The 24,789-nt window shown below is 47.8% G+C and overlaps 1 protein-coding gene across 1 annotated transcript in view; it reads right to left on the reverse strand.

Annotated features, from left to right (window-relative positions):
* Positions 1-17,091, reverse strand: part of LOC309333170 (inositol polyphosphate 5-phosphatase OCRL-like) — a gene marked incomplete at both ends in the record, with an annotated part of 39,978 nt that extends 22,887 nt beyond the window's left edge. The window contains 4 exons of the mRNA XM_081846570.1: positions 8,608-8,710; positions 8,794-8,905; positions 9,721-9,848; positions 16,986-17,091. Of these exons, the coding sequence (XP_081702696.1) occupies positions 8,608-8,710; positions 8,794-8,905; positions 9,721-9,848; positions 16,986-17,091 (449 nt within the window). The remainder of the gene's footprint in view (positions 1-8,607; positions 8,711-8,793; positions 8,906-9,720; positions 9,849-16,985) is intronic.
* Between the last annotated feature and the right edge of the window lie 7,698 nt (positions 17,092-24,789).

Consider the following 24,789-nt stretch of genomic DNA (forward strand, 5'->3'; position numbering starts at 1 on the left):
ATATCACGTTATCAAATGCCTTCTCGGCATCTACAAACACCATTATAGCTTGTTTGTCAATCCTAACAGACAGGTATTCTAGCATATTAATTATATTTCTTGTGTTGTCTCTCATCTGCCGACCTGGCAGGCCGTTTGACATCTTTCATTTCTAGTCTTGTCTTCTTCAATCCCTCTTCTACCGATTGTGTTCTTCTGAACACTTCTTTTATTTGCCCTTTCAGTTCATTTACTGTTTCGTCCATTTTCTTATCCATTTTTCCAATCTTATTATCTACTTGTTCTAGTTTGGACTCTAAATTCTTTTCACTCTGTTTAATTTCCGCAAACATTCTTAGAATATCTGCCCTAAAGTCTATCTCTTGTTTAGATCCTTTCCTCTCGACAGGTGTCCCCCCATCAGCCCCTTTCTTAGTTGGGTTTGACATTTTGTCCCAATAATTCTCTCCACTCAACAACCCCTACTTGCCAAGCCCCCAGCCACGCACCCCTCCCAACAAAATATATCAATTCCAAATATATCAATTCAACCCAGTTCTATCCTTTCGCAGTTATTTCACCGTTAATTCCAAATTTGCAGTTATTCAAATTCAACTGGTCTTTATAACTTATATATATATATATCACCAAGTGTTCATATAAGAGCCCACTGAGTTGTCTTCTTGCCTCCACTCAGGCTAATCCTTTTAGTAATGTTGTCCTCTTAGTAAGGTCCAGCCGAACACAAAAGGGAGAGGTAAAATATTTGAATTAACAGTTCAGTAACTAGTTATCCAGTTCAATTGAAGAGATTGAAGAAAGAGTGTCTCGAAACCCTCTTCCCTTATAGTGGGGGATACTCCAAATATACGTTCAGGAGAAACAATTTAAATGTCCAATGATCAGCTTATATCCAAGTGTTCTGTCTAACTTTTAACAACCATCAAAGTCCATCAAATAAGTAGTATAAAATGAAGCTCCGCCAAAAGAGAGGAAAAAAAAGAAAAAAATCAGTTGTACTATCTCACTTTAGCCACTAGAGGTCTTAATCTATATTGGAATAGCATGTGTTCCAACGGAGGAGGAAAAAAAAGGAGAAAAAGAAGTAACGAAAAATGTCAATCTCCGTCAGTCTCCCTGCCCCAAGTTCCATAAAAAGAACCCAACAAGTAAGAAAAAGTGAAATGTCTGTAATAGAAAAAAAAGAAACGGTTTGCGCCGACCAAATAATAATGCTCTATCTTGCTCAAAAGTATTCAACTGATGTGTCAGTACGTGCACGCATAAGATGTCCGAAATGGCGTCGGAGCCTTCTCTTCCGTTTCACTGTCCTTATGTTACTAAGTAGAAATTGAGAAGTGCCCCTTCTTATCGCTTACACCCTCTGTTTCACCCAGGACTCAGTTAGAAACAGTTAATCTTCTGTTCCCCTTTTCACTGTAACAATAACTTTGATATAACGTATCCTCTTCAAGAGTTATTTTTTAAGAGGTCCCGAAAAGGGGAAAAACGGTGTCCGCTAGGGCAACTCACTTTCACTTTCCGCGCTCTGCAAGTAGTGCTGTGTCAGAGTTGATTTCGGCTGTCAGCTGAACTCCGCAAACTTCTCCTATACACTCCGGGACTTCCTTATTTTATAACTTTGGATTTTAACTTACTTGGAGCCGGATTCCTTTAATTTGAGAGCGTAGCGCTTCCTCGGCAAGCTCGGGGCTTCGCTATTTGGAGGTGGATAATGGCTTCCCTCGACCCGCGGATCCGCGCCGCCGTTCTCTTCACTTCTTATCGAAGCTACCTGACGGCCAGGCTGACCGCTCCTGGTCCGCTGGGATCTTGACCCTCTGGACACCCACCAGTGGTATTTTCGGGGGCCACCGCGCCCTGTAGCACCCCTTTGTCCTCCAAAATAGCCCGGGATTCCCCTCACGGAAAGAATCCCCGCTTGCAACGAGATCGCGCTACACCGGAAGTCCCGCAAACGTAGAGATTCACTCCTACAGGTGGGAGCATACGTTTCCGTATAATGCAACCCCCTGCGCTGAGTGAATCCTCTCGCCACTAATCTGGCCTTATACTGCGGTTCTCCTGTCGCTGTAGGCTTAAGACGGTAAACCCAGCGGCTACCCACGGCTTTTTTCGCCCATCGGCAACTTCGTGAGGGAGAACACACCTAGAGACTCCATTGAGTTCATCTCCTTCTGCATCGCCTCATGCCATTTCCTGGCTTCTTCCTGAGGTAGTTTCTGAACATCTTCAAAACTCTCGGGTTCACACTGTGCCATTCCGACCCACACGCTAGTGACAGCAAACCTTTCGGGAGGTTTCCCCTTGGTCGTCCGAGCTGAACGGCGCAGCACCACTTCAGGAACTCCCTCTGACCCACTGGGGCCAGCCAGAACGTCCTTGGCATCAGAGAGCTCCCCCTCTGACTTACTGCGCCTTCTGGACTTCTCAGCCGAACCTGTGGGGGAAGATGGAGCACTGCGTTGCTCAATCTTCACAGCCTTGGGAGGAGTTCTCCCCTCTGCCTGCACTGGGTCTGAACTCTGAGCCTCGGCTGCAGGTTCAACCTCTTCCTCACCTTCATCAGCAGAGTCAAACAGACTCTCGGACAGGATGTCAGGGTTCCCATGTATCCTAGCCCAACCACTCTGCTCACAGAATTCAGCACTGTTGCTGAGCAGAATCCTGGACTGATTCCCTGATGGATAAGCAAACCTCCACCCCTTGGTCCCTGGCTCATACCCACAGAAAATCATCTTTTGGGACTTGGGTTCACCTTTCTTGCGTTTGGCCTTTGGTATGAGGACCCAAGCCTCACAACCAAAAACACGAAAGTAGTGAACTTTCGGTTGCTTTCCGTGCAACAAGAAGTACGGGGTGTCACCTACCACTGAATTGAACGACCTGTTCAGAATAAAGTTGGCCGTTCGCCAAGCCTCCCCCCAAAAGCGCTGTGGGAGCCCGGCATCAAACAAAAGAGCTGCGGACATCTCCCCTAGAGTCCTGTTCCGCCTTTCCGCAATCCCATTCTGTTGGGGAGAGTGCGGAGAGGACAATCTGTGTTGAATCCCCTTTTTGTGGAAGAAACTTTGCAGTGCAGACCCGGTGAACTCCCCACCGCGATCGCTCTGAAAGCTTTGCACCCGTGTGGAAAACTGCAGTTCCACAGCCACAATCCAGTCTTTGATTAGCGGTGCAGCCTCACTTTTGTGTTGGATCGTGAAGGTCCAAGAATTCCGAGTATGGTCATCAATCAGAACCAGCGCATATTTGGCTCCGCCCAAACTGGTCACAGACATGGGACCTGACAAATCTGCATGAATTAATTGAAAAGCCCTAGTGGTCACCCTTTCAGACCTTGGGTATGTGCACGTTTTTACCTTTGCAGACTTGCACGCTCTGCAATCTAGAAACTTAGCACAAGGTTTCATTTTGCACCCTTGCGTACACTCTGGGATCTTCTTCACTGACCCCCAGGACACGTGAGCCATGTGTCGGTGCCATAAGTGAGCACACGCATCATGAACTGGAACGTTGGCACACTGTGCTTGAGCCACCTCCATGTCACCTGTACCTGCAAAAGAAGCATTTATCACAAACAACCTGTCTTTACATTCAACACTGACTAGGTGCTGTCCATTCTTAGAAATAGAACACTTATTGTTCTCAAAACACACTTTGTAGTTTTCAGCAAGAAGGGCGCTGACAGACAGCAACGCGCAAGACAGTCCTGGAACAACAAAAGCCTGGATCGAATCCTGTAAGAAAGAACAAAACAGTGAGCCAGTCTGCGTGAGTGGGTGTTTAGTCCCATCAGCTAAACACACAGTCTTTCCAGAAGTTACAGAGGTGCAGTTCTCCAGGAATCCTGCAGATGGCACTAAGTGATGAGACGCTCCTGAGTCTACCACAAAAATCAGTACAGCATCCTGTTGACAACTCTTGACTGCAGCCATAGAGGCTGCCAAATGTTTACATTCAGTGTCTCTGCCAGCTGCCTTCGGCTTGCCTTTCCCACGCTTTGAAGAAGAGCTCTTTATCTGGTTGCTACGGGAGACGGCCTTCGGCTGTTCCTGTGCCTCGACTGGACAGTCTCTCACCAGATGGGAGGGGGAGCCACAGCGATAACAGCCGCGACGCGTAGCAACAGCTCTCACAGCTCCCTCTTCAGCCATTCCTTTGTTCCCAGCACCCCCACCTTTGGGTGCACAGCCTGGGCCTGCACGCTCCCCAGCACTCTGGTTGTAGGCCTCAACATCACACGGCCCCTCGGAGACAAAGCAGCTACTCCCAGCTGTAACTTCAGGAACATGGCCAGCAGCCCCCTCTGGGCTCTCCGCTTCCTCCCTGTTCTCGGCTTTCTTAGGGCCCTGGTCTCATGCTGAGCTTGCACACAGACTCCTCAGCAACTGCCAAGCGGCCTGAGCCGACTCAACGCCCTCCAAATGGAGCAATAGCGAAGCGTTCACGCTTGCTTTCAGCATGCAGAGTTCCCTTTGCATTCTCTGCTGTCTATCCTCCAGCAAAGCAGCCTCAAAGCCTGCTGCGTCATCTTCAGAAGCAAGTGGCATGGGTGGGGCCGGCTCCTTCTGGGCTATGCTCCAGAGCCCTGTGGCCAAAAACCACCCCCTTATTCTTCTAACCCAGATATCCCAGTTTTGCTGGTTTAATCTCTCAAAGGGGACGTTGAAACTCTCCTGGAGTTCTGCCATCTCCTCCCCCGGTCCCCCCTTGGGGCTGTGGAGTACTCACGCGTACTAAACCGGCTCCGAGGATAGGCTTCTGGCGTCCCTTTGCAGCACACAGCTTGCAGCCAGCTTCCCTGCTTTCTCCCAGGCAAAGCCTCAAAGCAGGCCTTCTTCTTCCGGCAGCAAAAACAGCAGCGTCTCACCTTTTACAGCCTTTGTAAGCACACAGCATTCCAAACAGGCTCTCCACCGGACATCAAAGCAGCTTCCTCTAATTGCAATTACTGTCCATAACCTTTGGATAGTAGATTTATTGCTCAGATAAGTCCTGGCGTCCAGCCCACTTCGGCTACGCAGCTCTGCTGGACTTCAAAGGCCACATTCCAAAGGCTCTGAGCAAAAAACGCAGAGTTTACGCAGCAGCAAGAGAAAGCTGCAAAGCTTCTTCAGAGCTTTCTTCAGTGTGCTAAAATAAAGTCCACTCAGGATATTAGCAGCTAGAAGCAGTTTATTTACAGCAGACTATCCATTATCTATCACAGCGAACAGCATCGTGAAAAACACGTCCTCTCTCCTCAAAAGCGAAAGTAGAGAAAAAAACAAAGACTGGAGACACTCGGAAATGACGCAGGGTCTCCCTCCTCCCAACAGTGGGCAGTGCGTACACTCTGAGCTGTTTAACCCTGTAAGCTCAGGTTCTCCTCACACACCCTTCCTCAGTGACTGAGCTCTCATTGCACACAGCCATCCAGCAAGCAAAAAAATGTTCTTGTTAGAAGGGCAGAGTGGGGAGCAAGAGATTCAGGGGCCGGTTTTAGACCCACAGTGCTCGGGTTTATTCTGTTGCCTGCTTGACATTGTGCCTCCTTTCCCCCTACCTTTTATTCCTATGAATGTTTCACAATGTCGCTGCTTGGGATTCTGGATAATCTATGGTGTTTTTCTTTTCAGTTTTTTAAATTAATTCTCCAAAATTAATTTTCTTTCTAATCTATCTTGAAACATCTTAATTCCTATCCTTACATAGCTTTTCCAATTAGGTTATCTTGACATATTTAGCTAAATAATCTTTGAATTTTGTCCATTCTTCCTGGTACTCCTCCTCCTTCTGGTCGTGGACTCTTTCCGTCAGGTCGGCTAGCCCCGGGATGTGACTAGATGCTTGTAATGTATGCCAGGCAATCTGGCACAAGTGGGTAGGGTTGCCATCCGCCCGGAATTGCCGGGATTTGGCCGTTGGAAACAAGTGTCCATGCGGGAAACGCTTGAATGTCCAGGAAAATCCAAAGGTATAGCAATTCTACACGTGGGGAGTAGGGACGCAAGCGCAAATCAGAATAAAGCAAAGGCTGGGAAAGTTAAAACAGAACCCCCACACACACACACACTATTCCTCAAGATTTGTGTTTAAGACACAGGATCATAGAATTGTGGAGTTGGAAGGGACACTGAGGACCATCTAGTTCCCTTATTCCCAATCAGGGGTCCGTGGCCCCATCCCTTGCCTCCCTCCAACTAATTTTCTCTCATTTTGGCATGGCAATAGCATACATTTTATGGGCGGTCTTGTTGTTTTTAGTATACCTAAAATCCTTTGCTTATTACCCCACATTTTGTTCAAAAAATTGCTTTGCAGAGGTAACTACCATAGAGTTATCAAATTTTTCAAAAGTAGGGGGTCTGCGGCTTGGCTTTTGAAAAATAAGGGGTCCTCAGTAATCAGCCAATTAGGAACCACTGATCTAGTTCCATCCCCTACAATGCAGGAATAATGCAGTTGGCCTATACAGGGATCAAACTTATGACCTTGGCATTATCAGCACCCCGCTCTGAACATCTGCGTCACCTTCAGAGTTGTTGTTGTGGGAGCTGTAGTTCACCAAAGTAAATATTGAAAGAATCCTCTTTTCACATCAAGGACAGACCATGCCAAACATCTACCTTATGCACAAAATTGACTCCCCAAGCTCTTCTTGTGTTTTAAGACGCTGGGATGTGGGGAGCCAGAAATTCCACTGGGCAGGCAGAAGCCCCTTTTGTGACTCAATAGAGCTCTGTCTTCAACCCCAATTTTAGTTTGGAAAACTCCTCCCTTTTCCTTTAACACACTCCCCTCCCCCCACTTTCCTGCAATCCACTCTTTTCCATATCGAAAGCAATTTCTAATGTCCACTGCCAGGACCAGCTGAGGATGTTTTTGCTTGAGGCAGAAACACCCTGAGCCCTGCCTCTGCTTCTCCTTTAGGAAAGGAGGCTGGAGAAGAGCAGGTTGTGTTGGCAAAACCCTCACAAGGGCCTGACCGTGGTCACAACAGTGGCATGGCTGCAAGCATGGTGCTCTATGGACCTTGATCTGCCCCCCCCCCTTGAGCCAATGGCCTCGCAACGCCTCATGCGCAGGTTGGCCCTGCCAATTCCTAGGGTGCCCAGTTGGATTATTTCAGTGGGGAAGGGGGAAGTTCCCAATCCCGTTCCACTGCTCTCCGCCTGCTCCCCCCCCTCAAAGTGACCCATCTAGCCTCCACTCCATCCCACTTCAAATGAAAATAAGTAATAAAAGAGCTCCCATCCAGACTCTGCAGTCTCCATAGCTGCTCTCAGAGCTCCAGTCTCCTTTGGTCATTTTGGGGACTCCCTTGAGAAGAACAAGTGGACATCTAGGAGTTGCTGTTGGTGGTGGCGGCGGGAGCAGGGCTCAGCTCCTCCTGCTCTTAAGTGTGCTCTGCTCAGTTCTGCAGCCTTATCCCTTGGCACCAGGTGCACATATGCTCTCATAACCCCCTCAAGCCAAGCCCAGTTCTTTTTCTTCCTCTGTTCTCCCTCCTACCACTGAGCCCTGGAGACAAAGCTTAATGGGGAGAGGGGAGGCCAGACCTCCCCTCAAGAGTCTATGCAATAATTCGCAGCCAGCTGCTGCTGGGCTGAAACTTGCAAGCTGCAAGCAGTATGAGGAAGGAGCGCAATTGAGAAACACCTTGGGGAAGCAATGTAGCCCTCTTTCTGCACCTGCAAGCCTTGTTGTGAAGAGCCAAGTCAGATTCCATGGTATCTGCACGACCTGATGCCCCACAGCCTCTCCCTCATGTGTGCTGCGAGGGCCCAAGGCGGCTACATTTGGAAAGTCTGGCTGAGCTTCAGAGCAGTGGAGAAACCAGCAAAGGCAAGTGTAGCTCCCCTCCAAACACCAGAACAATCTCTGCACAACGGATCTTTCATTTTGAAACAACCGTTTCCCAATAAATTAAGAGTGTGTGTGCACCAAGTACAGGAACCCAGGACAGAAAAAACCAGAAAGACAAAGTTGCAGAACTTGGGGTCGGGTGGGGAGCCCAACCCAACCCAGCTGTACCCACTGCCTCAGCTCCCCTCCTGCTGCCCAGCCTGCGCCCCCTCCTCCTCCCTGGTCCCTTTAGGCAGTGCTTAGTGTTTCATGAAGAATGAACACCCTAGAACTCTACTTGGCATAATGGGGACAGATAGCTGAACTATGGAGAGCAGGCTAAGGCGTACGTGGGCCACAGTGGCTGCCCTTCCCCTTCTTGATGAGCATCAAGGCTGGGGGGACAGAGAAAGAGGTCCTGCAATCCCAGGACAGGCCAGGAATCCTTATGCCTGGTACCCACCAAGAGTAGCACATGCTCAGCTGCAGCAGAAGGGGAGAGCGTGGACTATTGCGCAGGGACTGAGAGCAGCAGTGGTGGTAGTAGGATGGGCAGGGGAATGACTGTCCTCCAACAGGGTCCCTCCCCAAGCACCCTGAACCTGCTGCCAATGCCCTGGAACCATGTGGAAAGCCAAGTGTGCAACCGTGTCAGGAGTCAAGAGGAAAAGGTGGAAAGGGCGAAGCACAGGGAAGGGAGCTGGCACATGGCAAGATGGCACAAGGGGAAGGGCAGGCCTCTTCCCTCCCCACTTCGTCTCCAGTCACGCTTGGCACCTTTCGTAGTCATCCACCCCCAGCAGGAAGCCCAGGAGGAAGCCGATGGCACTCGGCAGAACGTTGGGCAGAGGCCGTAGCAGGAGGCTGGCGAAGAGGGTGGCTGCAGGGAAGCGAAAACATTTGCATGAGAGGAGGCGGGAGCAGGAGGAAGGCCAGCTCCCAGCCAGGACAGGCAGGCCTTACCTAGCATGTTGCCACTGACGTTGTTGCTCTCAGAGTATTTCAGCAGCTCCCGCAGGAAAGCCACCACGAAGCGGAACACGTTCTGGTGCGACCGCGGCAACTGGCAGATCACCTGCAAGACAGGGAGGGGCGGTTTGGAGTTTCAGTGCAGAGCTTTGCTAGAGGAGGGGCATGGATCACTAGCACGGTGTAGTTGTTATGTTTGCAGGTTTAGACCTGGCATAAAAAAAAGAATGTTTAAAATGGTGACCGGACTAGAACTCTGCTGGGAACTTTGGGGAATAATACAACTGTAGAGTCGGAAGGGAGCACGAGGGTTAACTAATCGAACCCCCTGCAATGCCTAAGGTGGGGCTCGAACTCAGGACACTGAGATGAAGAGTCTTATGCTCTACCAACTGAGATATCTTGGGGGAAGGGCCATAGCTCTGCAGTAAACCACCTGCTTTTCATGCAGAAAGTCTCAGGCTCCACCCCCAGCATCTCCCAGGAGGGTAGGGAACATCCCTTGTCTGAAATCCTGGAGAGCCACTGCTTGTCAATTTCGACAATACTGAGCTAGATGGCCCAGTATATGGCCGCTTCCTGGGTTGGAAATTCAAGCGAGGTTCACTGAAACAGGTGGGCTATTGTTACAAGTCCTGGTCAGAAAGCAAAAAGGCAACATGTGCGCACCCCACCCCCCTCCACAACCGAGAGGGATGGTTATCAAAGGAGACATCAGCAACCTCTGCAGTTAACAAGGCTTCCCAGACCAGACTAGCCCTCCTGCCAGTGTGCCGGTTTACTGGCTTTCAGGGATGTTTTAGTGGATTTCCTGTTACTCGCGGCAACATTTGGACTAGATGACTTTGGAAATCCCTTCTGATTCTATGCTTCTGTACACACCACAGACCAGCCAGGAAGAGATGGGGCTCTGGGGCCGACCTGGCGACAGAGGTGGCTGTCATGTGAGCACTCAAGGCAGCGCTGATACAGTTCATAGCAAAGGACTGGTTCTGGCACTGCCTCCAGGAAGATGAGCAGAGCTTCGGCCACCGAGTGGTCACTGCCAGCTATTGACAGCCTGGCAAGGAAAGTGTTCTGTCCTGTTGCCTGCACTCTGCCTCCTTCCCAGGCTGGTCCAAAGCAAGAAGCTTGTGTCACAGCTAAAATGGCCGCTGTTTCTTTAATGCAAATAAAGCTGGGTCAGCATGACTCAGCAGCCTGCACCAAGTTATATATAGAGAGTGAGAAATGTTAGTTTGGCTGAGGCTGGTGTTTGGGTTGGTTGGTTAGTGTTGGTGTGTATAGTTATTCAGTCGTGTTTTGCACAAAGACTTTTAAGAATAAAACTCTGCACGGATATTCTCATGGACTCTTTTTGTGCCGACAAGGGTCCGAGGACCAGGCTGAGGAGACAAAGGGAGGTCAGAACCTTTTCCTCCTTTTTTGCTTTTTACAAACACTGACAGGTTATGGGCCCAGTGTTTCTGAGCATGTGCAGAGTGCAAAACGACTGACAGCATCTCAGCAGGGAGCTGATGAGTCCTGGTGGTGTATGAAGCCAGTGGCTGTGCGTTGGAGCAGTTGGTGACAAGCTGTAACTGTCTGCAGTGACGCTGGAGCGGCTAGGATCTGAGGATCAGCAAAGCACTCAGTGTCGGCTACTGGAACAGTTTGAACTGCTAGAGGACCACAGCAGGCGACTCACAGAGCGGCTACACCAGTTGCAGGACCAGGCGGGACCTGAGGGTCAACGGAGGCAGCTGCTAGAAGCCGGTGAGTGCCAGCCAGGACCATCCAGTTGGACTCTAAAGAGAGAGTCCGGAGAGATTGCTGGAGGCCCCACAGAAGGGGCTCAGCAAGCACCAGCAGAGATGGCAGATTTCCAGTCTTCCCAAGTTGTAAATATTGGGGGAGGCATCCCTTTTGAACTTCTCTCAGAAAACAACTGGCTGAGTTGGTCAATTAAAATGCAGTAGTTGTTAAGGAGAGATGGACTATGGGACTGTGTTGAAACTGAGGTTTTGAGATGGGACTCTGCTGAGAAAAAACGGCTAGATGAAAGGGCTTGTGCCCAAATTATGTTGTGTTTGAGCAACTCTCAGTTATTGCATGTAGCAAATGCCAGCACAGCGTTTGAGTGCTGGAATTTATTAAGGGCAATGCATATCAGAGAAACTGCTGGAACTATAATTTCTCTGACCAGAAGGCTGTTCAGGACTGTTATGAAAGAAGGTGAGAGTTTGGCAACTCATCTTCAAACACTGAAATCTCTGTTTCTTCTTCTTCTTTTTTTATAAGATATTTATTAAAGTTTTCAGAAATAATACATCACAAAACAGGAAAAACAGAAAAACAAAAATAGAAAAATAGAAAAATACAAAAAATAAAAACCATTTAAAAAACACAGAGTTTCCATTTACTTATTTTCCTTTAACCTCTTTTCCAGACCTCCTCATACCTCCCTTTCTTATATTCCAGTTCAGGTTGTTTGTTCAGCAAGTCCTCACTATTAATTCTCTTACTTATTTCAAAACCTTATTTTCCATAACTCTTAAGTATTACAGCTGAAAACCACTTAGTTTCTATCCAGCATCATTCTAGCATTCCTTAATTTTACAATATTTCTGCAAATTGTCTTTAAACTTCTTCCAGTCTTCTTCCGCCGACTCTTTTCCCTGGTCTCGGATTCTGCCGGTCATTTCTGCCAGTCCCATATAGTCGATCATCTTCATCTGCCATTCTTCCAGAGTGGGTAGATCTTGTGTCTTCCAATATTTTGCGATGAGTATTCTTGCTGCTGTTGTCGCGTACATAAAGAAAGTTCTATCCTTCTTTGGCACCAATTGGCCAACCATGCCCAGGAGAAAGGCCTCTGGTTTTTTCAAGAAGGTATATTTAAATACCTTTTTCATTTCATTATAAATCATCTCCCAGAAAGCCTTAATCCTTGGGCACGTCCACCAAAGATGAAAGAATGTACCTTCAGTCTCTTTACATTTCCAACATTTGTTATCGGGCAAATGATAAATTTTTGCAAGCTTGACTGGGGTCATGTACCACCTATAAATCATTTTCATAATATTCTCTCTTAAGGCATTACATGCCGTAAATTTCAAACCGGTGGTCCATAACTGTTCCCAGTCAGCAAACATAATGTTATGTCCAACATCCTGTGCCCATTTAATCATAACAGATTTAACCATTTCTTCCTGAGTATTCCATTTCAGCAGCAAGTTGTACATTCTTGACAAATTCTTAGTTTTAGGATCTAACAGTTCTGTTTCCAATTTTGATTTTTCCACCTGGAATCCAATTTTCTTATCCAATTTATAAGCCTCCATTATCTGATGATAGTGAAGCCAGTCTCACACTTTGTTTTTTAGTTTCTCAAAACTCTGCAATTTCAATTTGTCTCCCTCTTGTTCCAAAATTTCCCAATATTTTGGCCAGTTGGACTCCATATTGAGTCTTTTAAAGGCTTTCGCTTCCATTGGTGACAACCACCTTGGGGTTTTGTTTTCCAGTAAATCTTTGTATCTTATCCAAACATTAAACAATGCTTCCCTGACAATATGGTTTTTAAATGCTTTATGTACTTTAACCTTGTCGTACCACAAATATGCATGCCACCCAAAAGCGTTGTTAAATCCTTCTAAGTCCAAAATGTCTGTGTTCTCAAGAAGCAGCCAGTCTTTCAACCAGCACAATGCTGCTGATTCATAGTAGAGTTTAAAGTCTGGCAGGGCAAATCCACCCTTTTCCTTTACATCAGTTAATATCTTAAATTTTATTCTGGGCTTCTTGCCCTGCCAGACAAATCTAGAAATATCTTTCTGCCACTTCTTGAAACAGTCCATCTTGTCCACAATCTGCAATGTTTGAAACAAAAACAACATTCTAGGCAATACATTCATCTTTATTTGAAGGAAAGCTTCAAATTTGACCATATTTCTAGATCTTTTTTCACTTCTGTCCAACATTTTTCATAATTATCTTTAAATAAGTTCACATTTTTTGCTGTCATATTAATCCCCAAATATTTCACCTTCTTAACCACAGTCAAACCAGTCTCATTCTGAAACCTTTCTTTTTCAATTGATGTTAAGTTTTTCTCTAAAACTTTAGTTTTAAGCTTGTTCAATTTAAATCCTGCCACTTGACCAAATTCTTGAATTAACTCTAAAACTCTTTTAGTACTAGATTCTGGCTCCTGTAATGTCAAAATTAAATCATCTGCAAATGCTCTCAGCTTGTACTGTTTAACTCCGACCTGTATACCTTTAACCAACTGGTCTCTTCTAATCATATTCAGCAGGACCTCCAGGACCGATATAAAAAGCAATGGTGAGATTGGGCACCCCTGTCGTGTCCCTTTTTCTATCTTAAATTCTTTTTTTTTAAATATATTTTATTAGGATTTTTAAACATAAATGCAAAGATAAAAAACAGTATAACATATATCATAACATACTTTCTTAACATCTTTGGACTCCCTCACACCTCCCGCTCCCATTTGCATCATTGTCAATTCTTGCCCGCAGTTTATCACCTTATTTACACTCTTGTGTCAGATTCATTTAATTATAATCTATTAATTCTCCAATAGGTTTATAATTTTTCCTCAAACTTACTTATCATCTTAATTCCATCTAGTTTAGTGGTGCACAATTATTTATGATCTAGCATCCTTTCTTAACATTCAACCAAATTACAGTGTTTTTTTAAATAAATCTTGAATTTCTTCCAATCTTCTTCGACCCTCTCTTCTCCCAGATCTCGGATTCTGCCAGTCATCTCGGCTAGTTCCATATAGTCCATCAGTTGCATCTGCCACTCTTCCAGTGTGGGTAGATCTTGAGTTTTCCAATTCTTAGCGATGAGTATCCTTGCTGCCGTTGTTTTTCTATCTTAAATTCTTCTGTAACCACATTATTTACAATTAATTTAGCTTTCTGTTCAGAATATATTGCACCTATACCATTTTCAAAGCCTTGCCCTACCCCCATCCCCTGTAGGTTCTTTTTGATAAAACTCCAAGAAATGTTGTCAAAAGCTTTCTCCGCATCCACAAATTCTTCAACTACAGCAGAGAGGTAAGTGTTATGATGAGACTGACCAAACCTACATTATCCTTTCAAGTTTGCCTGAAAGCTGGTTGCCTGTGATTAACAGCATGGAGAGTATGCGTCCCCGAGATCTGACCCTTGAGTATGTGTTTGGAAGATTGACCGAAGAAGCAGAAAGAAGGTCAGATAGACAGGCTGAACTCCAAGAGCGGAGGAGTTACAGCCGAGGGGGCCAGCAGCAGAATCTGCTAAAGGAGCAACGCCAAGGTTTGGACTTGACCATGGCGGTGAGGAGGTGCTATAGATGCAACCAACCCGGGCATCTCCAACGTCAATGCAGGGCAAGACTTCCAGGAGACGACGTGGAGCAGAGACAGCAATCGGCGCAGAAACGTAAGCAGAAGGGGTTCTCTTCAGGGAAAGAAGAATACGCGTTCTGCTCAGTTTGTTTCTGCATTTTCTAGAGAGGAGAGGCAGATACCTCGAGGAACATGGTTGCTGGACTCTGGGAGCAGCAGGATTATCTGCAACAGTCGGGAGGACTTTAAGACCCTGGGGAAGCCAGCTGATGGGAAAGACTCTATCTATCTTGCTGATGGTCGTAGAAGCAAGATTGATGGCCAGGGAACATGTTTCCTGCAGTGCTTGAACACTACTCTACCTGAGACTCTGTTTGTCAGCAGCTTGGACTATTGTTTACTGTCTGTAAGCTGTTTGATTAATGCAGGGTATAGTGTTAACTTCACACAGGATGGTTGTCTGATAAAGAATGGAACTCAGGTATGTGGCCATGCAAAGTTGGAAAATGGGTTATATGTAATGCAGGACAAGCCTGTTAAAGCAGCCAAGGTGGTTCAGGATAATTTGCCAGTTCATAAGGGGTGTGTACATGAACTGCACAGAAAACTAGGTCACGCCAATTTCTGTGTGCTTTCAGAGATGCAAAAGGTGTGCAAGAACCTAAAAGTAAATAACTGTAACTGTTTCCTAGATTGCAATGTATGTAAAATGGCCAAATCTAAGAGGAAGCCTGTGGCTTCTAAAAGTGACAGAGTATCTAAAGAGGTTTTAGAACTTGTCCATTGTGACGTGATAGGCTCTTTTCCACAGAAGACTGAAGGGGACACCAGATATGCTTTTCTGGTAATAGATGATAAATCACGTTTTAGTTGGTTGTTTTTGTTAAAGCAGAAATCAGAGTGTTTCCCCACATTCAGAGAATGGGTTGCCCAAGCAGAAAAGCTCTTTGCTCGCCCTGTTGTGCAGTTGCAGACAGATAGGGCGGGGAATTTCTGAACAAACAATTTGGGGCATGGTTGCAACGTAAGGGGATCACTCACCGTTTGGCTAACCCTTACAGCCCTGCTCAAAATGGTCTGTGTGAAAGACGTGGGGCTGTAATACAGTCAGTAAAGGACTGCCTGCTAGTGGATGCAGGACTGGGTCACAACCATAGGCTGTGGGGCGAGGCTTTTCTGACAGCGAACTTTTTGATTAACAGAACCTGGTCTAGCTCTATTGGGGTTCTTGGGCACATGTAAACATTCCCAAAGCTCAGCGCCAGAAAGGGGGCGCTAGAGCGCAGAAACTGCGGTTTGTGGGATATCAGTCCTATGGCAAAGGGTGGCGTTTCAATCTACGCCCAGGACACGTGGTTCTGTCACGAAGTGCAGACTTCGCTGACCAGGACAGATGGACTGTGATGCATGCCAACCCCCTGCAAGTAAGAGAAGAGGCTTCTTCTCAGCCATTGGCGGAGCAGGATGAGGAGGAGGCACAGATTTCCCCAAAAGATGTGGCAATAGATAATACTTCTCTAGAGGAAGAGGAAGAAGAGCCAGAGATAAGGGGGAGAGAAGAAGTAGTTGTCCCTAGGCACTCCCAGCGTTCAAACAAGGGTGTACCTCCTCAACGTTTGACCCTAGGAGGAGTGAGAGTATGCAATGTGAGTTGTGTGGAACCACAAAGTTATAATGAAGTCTTAGACTTACCCCCTGGAGAACGTGCTTTGTGGGAACAAGCTATGAAAGAAGAAATTGACTCTTTTAAACGTAACAAAGTGTTTGAGGTCATAATGCCGCCACCTGGTGGCAGAGTGGTGTCATGCAAGTGGGTTTACAAAAGAAAAACCCTTGCATCTGGGGAACCACATTTTCGAGCCAGATTACTAGCCAGAGGGTTCACTCAGATTAAAGGGGAGAGTTATGATGACTTGTTTTCTCCCACTGTAAAGAGTGAAACTTTTCGTTTAATGCTTTCCATTGCTGCTGTAAGACAACTAGCAGTGCACCATTTTGATGTTGATGCTGCATATCTGCATGCAAATTTAGACCATGAAGTGTTAATGAGACAACCCCCTGGGTTTGAAGAGCGGAATGGTGCAGTCTGGCGTTTGAAAAAGGCTGTTTATGGTCTCGTGGACTCTTTTTGTGCCGACAAGGGTCCGAGGACCAGGCTGAGGAGACAAAGGGAGGTCAGAACCTTTTCCTCCTTTTTTGCTTTTTACAAACACGGACAGCTTGGTCCTTATACATCTGGGCCCACCTTGCAAGTTTCCCCTTTTGGCGCAAGGTGGACCTTGAACCTGCAGCCCTGAGATTAAGAGTGTCACGCTCTACCAGCTGAGCCATCCCACTGTAATTATCCCACACCTCCCCTCTTGACGAAGCTGCCTGCAAAGCTGATCTGCCGAGGAAATGTCCTTCTGCAGGCATGGTTTCAATCCAAACAACAAATACTAGTGGTCAACTCCAAAAGTGCGGTCAAGAAACCCTGCTTGCCAAAGAACAATTGAATGCACCCTTGAAGCTCCTTTGCAGCCATGTCTTTACCTGTCTCCACACCTGACACCACGTAAGATGCTAGATGTGGGGCCTGCGGGCCTGTCAAGATTCTCCACCTCTGCTCTATCTTGCCAGGCTGATGTTTTCAAATGGGGGTTAAAGCTGTGAAGCTGTTTGGATGCATGACTGGACTTGACTGTGGGCATTTCATTGTGCTGTGTCCCAGAGCCTTAAGGATGGGGTGGCCTAGGAACCTAAGCCACTAGGTATATAAAAGTGAGGTCCACTCCAGCCAAGAGCGAAAGAAAACCACCAAGCAGCCCTGCTCCCCAACAATGTCCCCCAAAGAGGATACGGATCGTCTCAGGAATGCTGGTGTCCAGGCACTCAATCATCTCCTGCAGCTTGTCCTGCGTGCCCGGGGTCTGGAAGAGGTCCTCCTGAAGCAGAGTATCACCCATGCGTTAGGAAGGGATGAGGTACATCCTGGATAGCATGAAGAACAATCCAGCCCTGGGGTGCATAATGTGAGGTCGAGGAATGCCACAATGGAGAGAAGTCCAGCACCAAGAGAGCTGGCACAAGGGCTGAGAATTGTATCCCGCCTGCTTTCCACAGTAGCATTCCTACTACCCTTCTCCTGATTTGGGGCAATGGGAGAGTGAAATCATTCCCCGCTTCTTCTAGTGGCGAGTCTCAGAGAGCCGCTTTGCTAGGGATAGACAGACAATGGTTGTGAACACTTGGGTTCTTCTGAGCTGCTCTAAGGAAGACCGTATGCTGGATGTCCCACCCGCTGCCGCTCCACCAAGGTGCCACTATACTCACAGCAGGAGCTTGTAAGAGCGAGTCGGTAGCTAAGATATAAATCAATTGTGGCGTTTGGAACCTGCACACCCCAAAACTGGTACTGGATTCCAGCCAACACCCATCATTTCAATGGTACCGTCCCCCTCAGCTCACCTGGTGGCAGGCATTCTCGAAGAGGTGGTCCACCAAAAGCCAGATCTCCTTGGCCGCTCAGTGGAGTCATCACCATCCTGGGGTACGATATCCAGAAACTGCTTCTCCTGGCATGAGAGCCTGACAGAATGTGTGCCTGTATGCATTCTTTCCTTGCTCCAGCTGGGTAGACAAGTCTTGCCCTCTGAGGCCACAACTAGGGCTGGGCGATAGCTGGCTTTCAACACGGTGATATATCACTAGCTAAACATTGCAATACACCAATATATCACGATGTCTGAAATAAGATGGAGCTATGTAGAGGCATTGGCTGGCTTCACGCTTTTCCCCGCATTGTGATTTTTGCTGCCCCCTGCAGCAGAGCAGGGGAAAGCTGAACCGGCAGAGTCCACAGGGGCTGCAGGAATCTCGAGAAGCAGACTTCCGGGTTAGCACCTCCGGCAATGGCGGAATTCCTCTGATCGTGAGGAATTTGCTCCGTGGAATTCAGGGTCTGGCCACCACGGCAAAGGTGGAGACCCACTAAAAATTGCAGGCGGGAGAAGTCTGTGAACGTGGGATTCAGCTGGCACCTTTTGCGCCTCCCCTACTCGCGGGGAGACCCGGTTTCGGGGATCTGGAGCGATGTGGGGTGAGCGGCGCGGTGCTTCGAATTGACTGCTTCTTTCACGGAGTGAAGCCGCATTGCTGTTGCCGGAGAGCGCTGACTTTTTCCTGTGGACAATTTGACTCTAAACAACTACCCGTGAGTAGAACGGAAAATTGGATTTTTAAATGTCTTAATTTGGCACTGAAACGGGGAGGTTTCAAACAGGAAGTCCGCCTTCCCCTTTTGTAAATAGATTGAAGCAAAGAATTTGCAAGCTAAAGTTTTGGAAAGTCCTATGTAAAGGAATAAACTTTCATCGGCTAAAATCATTAAACCCCCCCTTGGAGGCAGGAGAAGAGGGGGGAAATTTTGGATCGTGTAAGCCTGCAGGAGAGAGTGAAGAAAGTTGGATCACCACCGATCTGAACCTGGAAACGGTCTGCTAGTAAGACTGACGTTTTTTGGGAAAGTTCATTGACTGTGACAGTTAGTTAAATAAGAGAAATACATTGTTTCCATTGTCTCCTTCTGTGTTTAAAAAGGAGTAAAAGTAGTTGAAAATTGAAACTAATCTTACTGCTTGAACTGTGCTTAAAAGGATTGATACAAACAGAAATTGTTTCCTCTAGAGGGAGCTTTTGAAATTGTTACAAGAGTTGGGCTGGTGGACTCTCCAGCTGCAAGAGAAAACCGTGAGATTGACCTTGGATCGCTTGAGAATGTCGACAGAAGAAGCCTTAGTGATTGCACTATGCAAGATAAGTCAGTCATTGGAACAGCTTCACAAGAAGATGGATGTGATAAATATTAAAATTGATATTTTGGGACAAAAAGTGACTAATTTGGGACAAAAAGTGAACATCTACACAGACACTATTCAGGAACCGATGCAGGAATCTACTTTGACATGCCAAATGGTGGAGAGGGCGAGGGAGAGAGTTGTGGTTGTTGAACCTAGGGTAATACAAGTGGGGAGGGACAGAGCCCCAGCCTTACAGAGGCAATTTGATGACTACAAGTTGTTGCCCTCTATGATTGAATTCAGAGAAAGTCAGATTGGAACCCTGTTTGGACTGGAAAAGGAAAGTTGGATAGATCATCTCATGCAGGGATTTGCTGACCTTTGGGATCTGGACTTGGGTCAGAAGGAAATTGGAGTTGTGGGGACCTTCAGATTTGGAGGGATTTTGAAACACGTTGTCAGGGAACTGCCATCGGAGGAACAGGTGGTGGAAAGGCTCCAGGAGAATAGGAGAGATTCTGCAGCAGAAGAAGGAACCAGTAGGGGGAGAGCAGGAGCTCCGGAGGAAGGGGAGTCGGAGGGGAGGCTCTGGGATACTGTCACAGCAATCTGACAGTCTTTGAAAGCAGCTTGTGCAAGCAGAGGGCATCATGAGCGAACCAGCCGGAACCGGAGGAACAGGAGCTGGAGCTGGAGCAGGTCCAAGCCTGGAAGAAAGGTACAGGGCGTTGGAGGTCCAGCTCGCGCTGCAAACGGCGAGGCTCGAGGAGAGGAGGGCTCAAGATGCGGATAAGGGGAAAACCACCCCACTTGCCAGAAAGGTGCCTGGATTGGTGCAGAAATTTGGGGGGGATCCCAGGAACTATCAAGCCTTTAGGACAGAGATGCAATATGCTCTCAATCTACTGTTTGATGACTTCCCCGATGAGAACTCTAGAGTGGCGTACGTGATTGGCCATCTAGAGGGAGGGGCGAAGGACTGGATTCGACCCCTGATGGCAGCCAATAATGAAATCTTAAAGGACACAATGAAGTTTTTTCGCGCCATGGACTTGATGTTTTCCAGCGAGATTGAGCAGGGGGTGGTGCGCAGGCAGTTAATGGCGTGTAAACAGGGGAGCCGATCTGTACGTGAGTACTGGACTGAGTTCACCATGCTGATTCATAGACTGGGGTGGGACCTTGCGAGTGAACCAGTTCAAATGCTGTTTGAAGAAGGGCTCTCTCCGGCAGTGAAAGATGAACTTTCCCGGGCGCCTAGGGCGGAGTCTATGGATCAGCTGACTAAATCTGTGCTGTCCATAGGGGCGCGCCAGGAGGCAAGAGCTTTGGAAAAGCGGGAAGGAAAGGGGGAACGTTGGAAGGACTTCCGCATTCCAGAGATTCCGGAGCAGCCTTTCCCACCAGCAGAGCCGATGGAACTTGGAACAGCGCGCGCGCGCGCGCAGTTTCAAACACCAGTGAAGGGCGGAAGAAGGAGGGAAAGAGCGCCAAGAGATGTTATCTCTGCCAACAGCCAGGTCACTTTGCCAGAGTCTGTCCTCAAAGTAAGGAATGGCAAGGGATGGCGGGAACTGTTGGGGGGAAGGAGGAAGGAGAAATCAAGGAGCAAGTAAAAGCCAACGCCTGGCTGCCAACATCAGGGCACAGCAGCCAGGCCAAGGAGTAGTGAATGTGCCCACGCCGGAACCTCCAAGACCAGCGCTGGTGATAGAGGTGTTGCTGGAACTGTCAAACGGACACCCACTAAAGATAAAAGCGCTATTGGATTCAGGCAGCTCCTGTAATTTCATGAGTAAGGAGTTTGCAGCTGAACACCAGATACAGACTATCCCATTAAGTAAGCCTTTGCAGGTTACCACGATTGATGGGAGGGAACTGTTGGGAGGAGAAGTCAGCCAACAGACTGTACCAATGATAATGAGGGTGGCAAGACACACAGAACTGATAGCGTTTAACGTAGCCACCTTGGGAGGAGCTCCTATTATTTTGGGAATGAGCTGGCTGGCACTACACGATCCGCTAGTAGGCTGGCATCAGAGAGTGGTTTCCTTTGGATCAGCACATTGCCTAGAACACTGCAAGGAGGGAGAGGCTCAGGCAGGGGCCAGGGCCACTCTAGCAGGGATGGAAGTGATGGACAAGGGGGAGGTGCCACACAATACGCTGACTTGATGGACGTCTTTAGCGAAAAGGAAGCAGATAAACTGCCCCCGCACAGACCCTTTGACTGTCAAATTACCTTACTCCCAGGAGCACAATTGCCAGTGGGCAAGCTGTATGCAATGTCAGACAGTGAGATGCAGGAGTTAAGGGAGTTTATTGACAAGAACCTCAAGCGAGGTTTCATCAGAGAGTCACGAGCGGTGGGGGGCAGCCCAGTGTTCTTTGTGGACAAAAAAAACACGGGTAAACCCAGGCTTGTATGTGATTTCAGGGCCCTAAATGCAGTGTCAGAACCAGTGACTTTCCCTATGCCTAGAATTGATGACATTCTGACACGGGTGAGAAAAGGGAAAAATTTTACCAAGCTGGACCTTAGAGGGGCATATAACTTGATACGTGTGAGAAAGGGGGATGAGTGGAAGACCACTATGTTCACCCCCTTGGGGGCCTTTGAGTACCTCGTTATGCCCTTCGGATTACAGGGGGGCTCGGCCTGTTTTCAATCATTCATGAATCACGTCCTGGGGCCATTGCTCTACAAGAACTGCGTAGCATTCTTAGATGACGTCCTGGTGTACTCAGAGAATGAGGAGCAGCATGTGCGAGATGTAAGAGAAGTACTGAGCAAACTGCGAGAAAATCGGCTGTGGGTGAAACTGGAGAAGTGTCAGTTTCATACCAGGGAGGTGGCATTCCTGGGGTACCGGCTGTCTGACAAGGGATTGGCCATGGATCCCAGCAAGGTTCAAGCGGTACTGGAATGGAAAACACCAAAGACCAAGAAGGACGTGCAAAGATTCTTGGGCTTCGGAAACTTCTATAGGAAGTTCATCAAAAACTTTGCCCATTTAACAGCGCCCATCACGGATTGTCTTAGCAGCAAGAAAAAATTTGTTTGGATGGAAGAAGCGCAGCGGGCGTTCGAACACTTAAAGCAGGCGTTTGCGTCGGAAGAGCAACTTTTGCACGTAGATCTACAACAACCAATGAGAGTGGAGACTGACGCGTCAGACAGAGTGGTGGGGGCCGTGCTTCTCCAGCCGGGAAAAGATACGTCTGAATGGAGACCGTGTGCATTCTTCTCGCGGAAGTTGAACAAATCCGAGAGGAACTACACAGTATACGACCGAGAACTGCTCGCCATTAAAAAATTTAAATTATATCTTAAGAACTGTTGCAAAATTTTGGACTGATAAAATGTCAAGGGTTAAGAAATAGAGAATTATAGTTGGAAATATTTAAGTTAAGAAAATTATGAAGGAAATCAAATTTTGAAAAGGAATGAAGGATTGCTAAAAATTTTGGATACAGGGGTGCAGTGAAGGGGAGCCATGGGGAAGTCATGTATTGTTTGTTTGTTTGTTTAATTTTGTGCTTTTTGTTTTATGAAAATCAATAAAAATTATTTTTTTTTTAAAAAAAAAGAGAACTGCTCGCCATTCATGAAGCATTCCGGAGATGGCGGCACTTGCTGATTGGGGCGCAGCACAAGGTTCAAGTCCGAACTGACCACAAAAATCTGGAATACTGGAGAACAGCCCGAGTGCTGAACCAGAGACAAGTGAGATGGGCCCAGGAGTTCTCCAAATTCCACTTTGAGATTAGTTACGTGCCAGGCTCCGAGAACGTGAGGGCGGACGCTCTTTCCAGGAAACCTGAGTACTTAGAGGGGGAGGGAGCGCCTGAGGCAAGGCATGTAATCCCTGAAGACCGCTGGGTGTGTGGGGCGGCATTGGTGGGGCAGAGGGAACTGATAGAGGGTACTGAGAACGATGAATACGCCCAAGAGAAACTCAGAGAACTCAGGAGGACAGAGGAGAACACAGGGGGGTTTGAAGAAAAGAACGGGGCGTTGTATTACAAAGGGGCACTGTACATACCCGATGGGGAACTGAGGGGCAGAGTACTCAAGCAGTTGCATGACAGCCCCACAGCGGGGCATTTTGGACAGCACAAAACCATGTGGTTGGTTACCAGGGAGTTTTGGTGGCCCAAGGTGAGGGAGGACGTACGGGAATATGTCAGGGGTTGCGACAGGTGCCAGCGAGCGAAAGGGGAGAGGGTGGTGCCAGCGGGGCTATTACAACCCTTACCCACACCAGAAAGGCCATGGGAGGCAGTATCCATAGATTTTATGACGGACCTGCCAAAATCCAAAGGCAAAACAGCTGTCATGGTGGTGGTAGATCTATTAACTAAGATGTGTCATTTTATAGCCTGTTCACATGCGGTCACAGCGGAGGAAACCGCCAAGTTGTTTGTAGAGCATATTTTCAGGTTGCATGGCGCCCCCTTGAGGGTTTTGAGCGACAGAGGGAAACAGTTTACTTCCAGGTTCTGGAGGAAACTTATGAGCTTACTGCACGTGGAACTCAATTTTTCAACTGCCCGGCACCCAGAAACAAATGGGCAAGCGGAAAGGGCAAACGGGATTTTACAACAATACCTGAGGTGTTATGTAGAAGACAGAGAAAATGATTGGGTAGATAAGTTACCTCTGGCAGAATTTGCCTACAGCAATGCGGAGAACGTGTCCACAGGGATGAGTCCCTTTCTGGCAAATTATGGGTGTCATCCCCGGGCATTTCCAGGAGAAGGAGGGGAGAGGTGGAGCGTGCCGGCGGCGGAACATTTTGTTGAAGAGATGGAAGCGATCCACCGTCAGCTTCAACTTAACTTAGAGAAAGCCAAGGAAGAATATAAGAAGCAAGCAGACAGAAATAGGAGGGAAGGTGAAACTATAAGGGTGGGAAACCGGGTGTGGCTATCCACCCAAGGACTACCGTTCAAGGGAGGGAGTAAAAAATTGAGACCCAAAAGATTGGGACCCTTTGAGGTCATACAGCAGGTCAACCCAGTAGCATTCAAACTCAGACTGCCCAGTCACATGAAATTGCACCCAGTATTTCACAGGTCATTACTGTCGCCGTACCGAGAGGGACGTGAGTGGGGGGAGCGTGAGAGAGAGGTCACCCAAACGCCCGTGATCGAAGAGAGAGAAAGCGACATGAACGTGGCAGGAATCATTGATTCCAGGTGGAAGGGGAATCAGGTGGAATATCTGGTAGAATGGGAGGGGGAAGTAGAGTCGGAAAACACTTGGGTACCAGCAGAGGTAGTCAACGACGAGGTTTTAATAGAAACATTTCATCAGCGTTTCCCAAAAAAACCGCAACCCGTGGCACGATTTAGAAGGGAACACTTTGGGACCACCGATGAGGAAGGGGAGTTTGAAGGGTTCCCAGAGTCAGGGGTGGGTGAGGAAGCCGACTCCGACGAAGAAGAGGAAGACGGGGAGAGAGACGGTACGCCGTGGCTAGAAGTGTTTGAATCCTGGGACGACGAGGAGAGTTCCTTCAGGGGCTTTCCGCCCTCACCGCCAGTGGGAGAGGAGGCGGGGGGGTGAAGGGGGCCCTGGGGGGGAGGTGGATGTCAGGGAACTGCCATCGGAGGAACAGGTGGTGGAAAGGCTCCAGGAGAATAGGAGAGATTCTGCAGCAGAAGAAGGAACCAGTAGGGGGAGAGCAGGAGCTCCGGAGGAAGGGGAGTCGGAGGGGAGGCTCTGGGATACTTCCAGTGAGAATAGTGAAGAGGTAACAAGACCCCCCTTCGGAACTCCCACCCTTCGCCGGAAACTGTCACGCAGAGAGTCCCGGAGGCGCATGTCCGTCAAACAGCTTTTATGCTGGCGTAAGTTCC

This window comes from Podarcis erhardii (assembly GCF_964252035.2).
Source record: "Podarcis erhardii genome assembly, chromosome: W".
NCBI classification, from domain to species: Eukaryota; Metazoa; Chordata; class Lepidosauria; order Squamata; family Lacertidae; genus Podarcis; species Podarcis erhardii.